Source organism: Micropterus dolomieu, linkage group LG12 (genome assembly GCF_021292245.1).
Source record: "Micropterus dolomieu isolate WLL.071019.BEF.003 ecotype Adirondacks linkage group LG12, ASM2129224v1, whole genome shotgun sequence".
NCBI lineage: Eukaryota > Metazoa > Chordata > Actinopteri > Centrarchiformes > Centrarchidae > Micropterus > Micropterus dolomieu.
In genome coordinates, this window is record NC_060161.1 from 12,240,869 (window position 1) to 12,250,752 (window position 9,884).

The 9,884-nt window shown below is 40.0% G+C and overlaps 1 protein-coding gene and 1 long non-coding RNA gene across 2 annotated transcripts; both read right to left on the reverse strand.

Annotated features, from left to right (window-relative positions):
• Positions 1–454: 454 nt before the first annotated feature.
• On the reverse strand, positions 455–2,466 carry LOC123980855. The gene is made up of 3 exons (XR_006827572.1): positions 2,324–2,466; positions 1,441–1,549; positions 455–533 (listed from the first exon to the last, which is right to left on the reverse strand). It is a non-coding gene; the product is annotated as an uncharacterized LOC123980855 (long non-coding RNA).
• A 1,608-nt stretch (positions 2,467–4,074) lies between these two features.
• On the reverse strand, positions 4,075–9,884 carry LOC123979726 (cornifelin homolog B-like). The gene is made up of 3 exons (XM_046063734.1): positions 9,785–9,884; positions 9,453–9,607; positions 4,075–4,230 (listed from the first exon to the last, which is right to left on the reverse strand). Exons 1-3 carry the CDS (start codon positions 9,882–9,884, stop codon positions 4,075–4,077), a joined length of 411 nt encoding a protein of 136 aa, XP_045919690.1.

Consider the following 9,884-nt stretch of genomic DNA (forward strand, 5'->3'; position numbering starts at 1 on the left):
TTAGTTTAGCATGTTAAAGCTGGGGTACGCAATTTATTTCAGAATCATATTTGTTATATTTGTGGGAATTCTCTTTATATCCCGATAGCAATCAATGAATAAAATGCTCTGCCACAAAAATGAATGTGTTTTACAAAATCTCTGCCTCTTGCTAGTTTCTCTAACATTGCCTAACATAGCTTTTACATGCTAACATATGAGAGAACAGAAAAAAAAAACATCCACAATTAAAATGTATGTTTTAATCTGTGTTAATAACCCCCCCTGACCAGAATCATCATAGTTTCTGTCATGAATTATTGATTAACATTCCAGATAGCGTGACACTGAGGATGAAGACAACCCCTGATGACAGTGATGACGATAGTATTAATACTGAGGGTGCTGTGGTGAATTGAACCTTTATGCTCTTATCAGGCGTACATGATAACGAAGGTTATGGTTTTCTTCCTTGTTTTGATTTCTCTTGCTATTTGACACCAGGTGCACGTCCCCCAGCAGCAGGCGCACACGCAGTCATTGCAAATTGTACCCTGTGAAGACAGAGACACAGTTAGGGGTGTTTAGGTGAGGAGATAAGAGGGGTTCACATGCAACTGTTAATGGGGAAAAAAGGAAATAGTTTATGAACAGAAATACTGTTTAACAAAGAGTAGAATGAAGATTTATTTGCACAATCCTACAGCTTAATCATTGTCACAATCTACCTTAACAAATCTGGTGGAACAAAGGAACACAGTGTGCATTAATGGTTATCTAAGAACGTTCACTGTGACGAAAGGCTAAACAGGTTTAACACCGATCAGTGTTCAGATAAACAGAGTTTTATGCTGGTTAACACTACGCTTGGAAGTACTGACGCAGTAAAAGTGCAGATGATTTACACCAAAAAGCCATATCTTTGGCGTATTGATGCCGTGACGGACATGGTGATCGGAGGGATGAGCCCAAAACCGTCCAGCAGAAGTAAACATAGGCACTTCCCGGCCTCGTGTGACGTCTTACAGGTGAAACAGGGAAAACCCCAAAAGGCCAAGCAACCTAAAAAGTCACATTTATGTCTCTGAGGTCATGTCCTCATAACCTTTCAATAGACAGATTATTTTGACACTCAAATCAGAATTTTTCAGAACTTCAGATTAGAGATTTGATGGCTCGTATTATCTGAGGATGCAGTGTAATCATGTGGAGCCTCAGGAATGGTAATGCACAGCGATGCCCAAATATTTCACCACAACCACTGATCTCCAATCTGCTATCTGTTCGAATTCCTAAACCAAGATCAGTCTGAATGATCTGCATTTTTTAACTTCATGCACGAGAAAGAGATTTAAACAGTGGGTTCTTCAACACGTGTACTAAAAATTGCACCTATCTTGCACCTATCTTCTTACCTCTCGCTGATAAATATGTATACCTGGTCGCAAGAAGTGTACTTACACACGGGCAGGTCTTGGAAGCAATCACAGATTTCTGAAGTTGGTTGCAGCAGACATGATGAAGGGCCTGGGTTGGGTCACGGTGTTATTTTCAGTCATGACTTCAGCTTCTGACAAAAAACACAGATTACAGTTACTTAGAAGAAAAACAAAATCATTGAATTGTTGTAACTACTGAAATATTTCCAACCAATCATGCATTTTTATTAAAAATATGATCTCATTGGATATGGGAAAATGTGCCATTTACATAATCCATCTTTGTTGCATCCTCACAGTCTGGTGAAATCTATGTTGCTCTAAGTATGGTGACTGTACACATACCTCTTAGACTAATACGTCCTTTTAAAAACTGACTGGGTTATCTCAAATTCATCCATGTCCTCGTTAATGGAGTCAAATTTTGTTGAGACTGGCATATTGTACTGCACTGTTGAATTGATTGACAGAACCTATTTCACTACACTACTGTTAGTAAATAAGATTTGATATTTGTTCAGCAAGTGTGTTTGTGGTTCATTTTCATAAAATATAAAAACAATATCTATCACCCAAACAACAAAACTGTAGCACAAGTCTTGAAAATCAGACAAAGGATTTGGTAGTGTAGCGTTTTAAGACTGTGTTCCTTGAGTTTGCCACAGAAATATAAAGCTAAGGTTTTCAGTTTCTTCTGGGTCATCGAACACCTCAACTTTTCAGAAAGGAAGAAAAACAGACTTGATAGGAGGAGATCCCATCTGGAGGTTAGAGTTCAACTACAGCTGTTCATGAAAAATGTCAGAAATCCACATGTTGCAGAATTTCCAAAACAGCTACAGGATCAAGCAATCAAAACATAATTTAGCGTCCATTTGTGCTTAACAGTCAATCATCTTACTTACCATACTGCCCTATGTGGAAGCGGAGCAGAGTTCAGTCAAGTGATGGGTTTGCAGATCAGTGCTTCATCTTATAGACTTGCTGTAGATCAGTGAACGTGACAGGACAGCAGAGGATACATGATGTCACTGACTGGTCCGTCCAGTTTGACTTGTGTCATCACCTTTGACAGTCAGGCATCAGACAATCTGACCATCATGCGTCCTTTCAAATCCCCATGCCACAGAATCAACGTGTGCGACTCTATTCTGTGACAGAGTGATAAGAAGATAATGGAATGTGGTCCACAATGCTTACCCGCTGCGCCGTTGTGACATATGGCTCTATGCCTTTGTTTGATTGTTACAAAGTTCCTCATCACGTCCACTGAGAAGCTGTTGATTCTGCCATTTCCTTGAATTCACATCTCCTTCTTGTTTTCAGATTAACACTGCAACATTTGATGCTTTATTAGAATGAATTCAAATAATATAACACAAAATATTTGGATTTTGCTTGAGGCCGGTCCAGAATCCAAGAGGGGCTGAATAGATTGAGGTAGGAAATTGAATAAAGTTTTGCAGAAGTTTTGCCAAGTGCCAGTAAGTTTCATTGTTAACATAACTAGCAGATTATTTCCTTGATTTCTAGTAAATTGATTAGTGGTTTATAATACAAAATGTAAAAACATTTATTTACGTAATGTCTTTGAATGATGTCAAGTGTTAATAGTAAAATCACTTGCTATGCTATGTGTTTGTAGTGTGTGTTTTGCTTAGATTTAAAAGTGTCTTCCAACAATAAAGTCGAGTAGTTACCTAACTCCCCTGAATGATTTTCTTTCCTTTTTCTGTGCTCTTCTCTTTGTCCGTTCCCTGATGTAAAGTTGATGTAAATTTAGAAATTGCATGCAAGAATTTGTCTCTGTAAACATGGGGCAAGATCAAACTTGCATTTTCAAATGGAGGCTTTACTTCAGCATAAATACACGTACAACAATGTAAAAAATGTCATATCCTGTTATGTACTACGTTACAATTACATTCCTGCCTTGAAATTCAAGTTTTATTAGCTAATTGTACTTCAAAAATAAAATACTTTGATTGGCCCCTGTGACTGATATATTGTTATGACATTTTCAGATTGAGGGTATCTACTCTCAACAAGGGGTCACAGGATAAGTGTGAGGGAACATGAGATGAGCAATGGGAGAGGCAGGAAGAGAAAACATTGAAAAAGTTTTGCTACACAAAATCTATGTTTTTTGGTGAAACATTGAATTTTTCTCCCTTTTTGTTACTGAAACAAAATCATCTTAAAGGGGAAATCCTTTGTAGAACTGCTAACAACTTGTAGACATATGAATCATGACAAATTGCCCCAACTAGACTAGTACGTTTTAGTGAGTGGTCACAAGGCGAAAAGGCTGAGAATCACTGGTTTAATCTGTAACAGCGACTTGATGTGATGATCTTGTGGGGTTTTTTGTAAAATCTTAATCCTAGAAACTATGGCAGACGCTGTGGAGTAAAAAGTACAATATTACCCTGTGAAATGTTGTGGAGTAGAAGTACACAGTGGCGTAAGTTGGTTACTTTCTACTACTGAAATATACTGGCATGCAGAATGTATATGTGGGACACATTGTGTCCCTGCTGAATTCTCTGAGGTAACAGGGAGTGGCTGCAGATCAGAGGAAGTGTGATTAAATCAACTCCTGTACTCTGGAGGGCAGGCTGCAGCAGAGGCCAGGAGAAAGCAGCGCTGCTTGTGTCTAGACCAAGTGCGCCCCCTGCAGGGAGGTCAGAGGAGTGTATCTGGCCGAGGAGGAGGCGTGGGAGGCCGCTCTTCTCTTCAGCTCCCTGGAGATCTGGAGCCAAGATAGCGGATAGCAGCAGCATCCATACAGGCAGTCACTCCACACACTCCCCTGTAAGACACACACAGAGAGAGAGGCCTGAACACAGGTGGGAGGCTCGGACAAAAGGTGAACATTTGCAATTTATATGCAAAAAAAGACATTTGCTGATATAGAATGCAGCACTGCTGTTTTCCTTTGCCTGTTGTACGCACATCCTTTGTATTTGAATTTGATGGGTTAGAAAATATTCTACAGTTTACCACATTCCTTTTTGTTCAGCGTAAGACAAACAAACATGTATTACAAAATACCAAATCAGGTTAATACGTCCACAATAATCAAAGAGCAAAAAAGTAGTAATGTTGTTTAGTAAGTTGTTTGTCAGTGTGACAGTAAAAATCATGTTGTTCTGTGTCAGTAAATATCCTCCCTCTGTGACTTTCTTTCAGCCAAGTCTTTGCTCTTAGCAACAGCAACCAGGATAAAGAGCTTGTCAGTAATGTCAAGATGGAAATGCTGGTGGGAGAGATTTGATAAATCAGTAAAGTCTGAGAAACACAGTTAGAAGGCAGATCCTAGTTGTTTCATGTGCAGCCTGGGCATGTGATTTCTCCTCCGCGATGCTGAGTCAGCGCCGTAACTTAGTGCCCAATCAACAGCTTCTGTCAGTTTTGATCATTTACTGGTACTTACAGCTCCATCACTGTCAAGTTGAAACGTAATGCATTTGTCATAACACATGACAAATGCATTCAGTAATATCAATTCAGCCTCATATTAGCAAAAACCGCATACATCTTCGCGTACATCAAGATTTACACGCTTGTCCTAATTGAGCAACAGACCTGGGATCTGCTCAGTACCATATTTTCTCTCTACTGCACTGCCTCCCCTGTGAATTCAGTGTGGGAGGGTGACATTAACGACTAAAATTATCACTCCACTCCCAAACATCATTACAGGTCTGGAGATTTGAATGCAACGAGCAAATTTGTGATTTAAAGTTTGCATGCAAATACAATCATACTATAATAAACATAAACAGACAAGTTCGGACTGCTATGTGGGAATGATTTGTTGCTTGATATATTGTTTTCAGATAGATGCAACCTGCTTAATTTACAGTGTGCAAACTTAAAATATGTAAAGAAGAAAAAAGCTATCAAAGCATAAAGGCAACAAAGACAAAATATAATTAACAAGGGGCAAAGTTATGAAGTAAGTCATTAAGTGAGACCAAACAAGCCTTAACTCTCAGCAGCTCTGTGAGGCTGAACAGCGGTGCTTTGAGCTAAATGCTAAAGGCAACATATTACAACATGAAATCAAAAATCACGGATTCCTATCATTTCGTTCAGTTCAAACAATTGACTCTGACTATCTAAGCTAAACGATTGCAAAAACATTTCAAGACACAGTATTACTGAATTCATCTGTGTTTATACGGCCGCGACATTAAGTCACTTCAGTAGTTTGTTCAGTCCATGTTGCTTGTCCAAGCTGTCATGTTCAGTTCAGTACACCAGCCTATACAAGCAGTCACGTAAGGTCAATAGCTCAGCAGCTTCTTGTCCACGACAGTTATCAGATTATGATCGTTTCTTTGGCTCTCTTTTAAAAAGCTTTTAACGAGGAAGTAATATGAATAACAACTGAGCTGAAAATGCTAACGCTGATGTTTAGCGGGTGCAATGTTTACCTTGTTCACCATCTTAGTTTTGCATGTTAGCATGCTAACATTTGCTAAAAAAGCACAAACCACAAAGTACAGCAGGTAATTAGTTTTGCAGTTATTTAGATATAAACCAAAGTGTTGGAAAAAGTCAAATTTTGACCTGATAATGGAGCTTGATGAAACATTATACCCAAAGTTATTCCAATTCATCCTGAGGGAGACTTTAATGTCTGTACCAAATTTCATGTGGGAGGGTGACGTATCGTCGCTGAGCCCTTTCACTTAAAACTTCAAATGCCAACCTCATGATGGGATCATACTCATCCCATGGGGATCATGAATGTTTAATGCAGAACTTTTCTGACAATCTATCTAATAGATGTCAAAAAAGCATAGAGGATGTACTTCCTGCGGCAGCTGAAGAAGTTCAACCAGCCAAAGACAATGACGGTGCACTTCTACATTGCCATCATTGAGTCCATCCTCACCTCCTCCATCACCATCTGCTGTGCTGCTGCCACTGCCAGGGACAAGGGAACGCTGCAGCATATCATTCGTTCCACAAAGAAGGTAACTAACTGGCTGCAGTCTTCCATCCCTCTCTGTACGCAGACCTGTACGCCTCCAGGACTCTGAGGTGAGCATGAAAGATTGTTGCCGACCCCTCTCACCCCGGAACTGTGTCCGGCAGGAGGCTGTGGCCCATTAAGACCAAAACCTCATTCTCACAAGCTCCCCGCCCAAACCTCCCCTCCCCCCTTTTACAATTTTACGTACTGTAAATTTTTGCACATACAAAGCTGATGCACATGTAGTCTTTATTACTCTTTTATATTTTGTATATCTTGACAATTTAATTTTTTAATGTTTATACAGGTTTATGTTTAGGTTCATGTTTATTGTGACGCACCAAGTCACCAATGCAAATTCCTTGTATATGTAAACCTACTTGGCAATAATGATGATTCTAATAGTAATAATAGTTTTTAATATCTATTAATAGTAATAGATATTTCGGTCTGGACCAAAATTGGCATGCCTAGGGCCATGCCGCTAGCATGACTAAGAATATGAGTTAGTATTAGGTTCAGGTAAAAAAAAAAGTTGAAGAACATATACACATACACACAATTTGTACAGAAGGACGATCCAGAATGTTTAATGTATATTCAAAGGGCTGTAAAGTAATCTGTCTGAATCTACAGTTTTATCCTCATGATACACGCTGTTACAGCTTTGTCTCCATCCACCCATGAGAGAGTAGTTGCCGTGCTATACAAACAACCTACATGCTGGGACTTGTTTTCATAAGAACTTCTGGCACCTTCCTAGCTCATGCTCTTGCAGTATTGACAGCGATCCACGGCCCACTCCACCTCCGGAGAAGCCAACATTACCAACCACCTCCTTCTCTCCGATGGCAGTGCTCCAGCTTCTGCCTGCCTGGCCTCCAACCACTCCCACCTCCTGCCTTATCTCTCCTTCTCTTCACTTTCCCAGAAAGAATCTGCTCGGCTTATCCGACGTCAAACTCACAACTTGGCCTCGGCATGCGCTATTTGCATGTCAAACATCTGTTTTGTGTGATTCATGTGTACTGATCGGTGACAGGGACCTGATGTTTTGAGATCTGTGGTCACGAAGGCCGGTGTAGAGCGTTTAGTGTGGACAAACAGCGCTGCAGTGAAGCAGTGGGTGGCCAGTCTGAGCAGCTTACTGTATCTTAAAGGCACTAACAGGTTGTTGTTTATTTATTAAGATATTACTGGCTCTAGGGCAGATATGTTAATTTAAGAAACGTCCTGATTTCACTGCATCCTCAGCACATTTCTAAGGTGTATCTGATGTCACCACATAGACTCAAAACATTGTTTTCATTGCTAAAGTAATAACCAGTGTCATTAGGTACACGTACTTGATGTTGCAGCGTTTTCCCCCAAGTGCTGTTATTGTGTTTCATCGCTGAAACGTCTCCATCTCCTCAGCAGTAATCATAATTATTCAAACCTCCAGCATCTCTGTGTAATTAAGCTGGGGACACAGTGTGGTACCAGTGAAAGCAATCAGCTGCATTGTTCAGACCAGCGTTTATCACGACATCACAGCTACAGGGACCACTCCAGTTGGCTAAAAGACTTTATTCACAAATTTAACTCTCACCTTCCCAATCTAACTTAAAAACTCACTTAACTTCTTCACTGGAAGGCAACAGAATCGTACCAAATGTAATCAAAGGGCCAAGACACTGTCCTCTCAATTTAGGCAACATGCTGTGATCCTCTCTGCTGTTTTATATTAAAAGGTTCATTCAGCTAAATTACACCAAAAAACGTAATTAATAATTGGAGAAAAACCAAACCAGATGCTTCCATACAAGGCTACAAGGGTTCCCTGAGCGGTTTGGTGAGTATTAAATGATGCTGAAGATCTCAACGCAATTGAACACTTATGAGAGATTTTGGACTGACATGTTGAGCTGGGCAGGCGTTGTATAATTTGATTAATCTTTGATGCTGGGTTAACTCACAATACGCATTTTAATCACCCTCATCGGCGCAGCCAGAGTGTACCATTTCTATGTTCACAGTGATTAAGCACATTTACTTGAGTATTTTCTTTTCATGCCACTTTCTACTTCTACTCCACAATATTTGGAGTGGGAGGGAGATATTGTGGTTTTTACTACTTACTACATTTATATGACAGCTATAGTTAGTAGTTAATTTACAAATTACGATTTTTACAACAGAACATGAGAAGGCTTAATAAAATGTGTTTGTACAGCTGACGCGATTATTAGTTCTACCGATTGGCTCAGACGTTTTTTTATTCCAACAGCAATTCGATTTCTCATTTTTGACTTTAAGGTTTTCAGCGGGTCATATTTGTAGTAACCTGTAAACTCTAATCAGGATTCAGAAGGGTTTTAATGAGTGCATTAAATGGGTGCGTTTTTTATGTCTTGTCCTGTGTTCTACATACTGGTTGTGTTTTCTGTTTGTATTGTATGTTGTGTGATGTGAGCTGGTGGCAATTGAGTTTCCCCATTAGGGATTAATAAAGTTTTCTAATCTAATCAAATCTAGATTGACATTGAAATTAACTGGCAACAACTTTGATCCTTTAAGACATTTTTAATATAAAAAGAGTGTCATGGTTCCACATTCACAAATGTGAAGTGTTGCTGCTTTTCCTTTTAATTATTTTAATTATTTGTAATAATGTTGTGGTTTGTACTGTTGGATAGACAAAGCAAGCATTAGACTATTCTGAAGGCTCGTGGTGGGATAAAACTTTACTAAGACACTTGTTGGTTTTTCCTTTAATTTGTCACCAATTTCTATTTCCCCACTTACCCAGTGTTGTATCAAGCCAGACAGATTATCTGTTTTTAGATGTCTCTCTCTAAGACTTCAGCCACCAACCCATAAATAATGGAAGTTAATGGAATTCCAAGGTTGTTCATTGCAAAATTGCTTTTGAAAATCTCAGTGTGTCCTTACAGACACCATGCCCCAGTTCCTATGGATAATCCAACGGTCCAGTTCAGAAAAACATGAAACAAACTAACAATGTTTTTCTTTTCTTGGAGAAAGGGGAGTCTGCGCTGTATTACCTGGATGCCGTATCGTTCCCTGACAGACGCCCTCATGGCGAGAGAGGCCGCAGGTACACAGCCGATACAGTCCAGCAGAGGCAGGCAGGGACATGCACCCACTGCACTGGTCACCTTACAGGTGAACACTGGGAGGCAGCACAGGGCAAAGCAGCCTGCGCACACACACACACACACACACACACACACACACACACACACACACACACACACACACACACACACGGTAGTTAATGGTAGAGATCCGTCATTTACAGCAGTCTGACATTAAACGCATTTGTTTTGCATTCAGCAGATGCGGCAGATTTACTGTCACACATACAGATACTTACAGTCTCCCATGTCTTGATAGCATCCACACAGGCCAGTACTCCATTGACCTGCCTCCTGAACCCTGCTCTCCGGCTGGACTTGGACCACCTGTCGAAACAT

Coding starts and splice junctions, on each gene's coding strand:
- LOC123979726 (XM_046063734.1), bottom strand. CDS start 9,884: ATGTTTCGACAGGTGGTCCAAGTCCAGCCGGAGAGCAGGGTTCAGGAG. Junction 9,608..9,784: donor CTATCAAGACATGGGAGACT/GTAAGTATCTGT, acceptor GTGTGTGCGCAG/GCTGCTTTGCCCTGTGCTGC. Junction 4,231..9,452: donor GGGAACGATACGGCATCCAG/GTAATACAGCGC, acceptor TGTGTCTTACAG/GGGAGTGTGTGGAGTGACTG.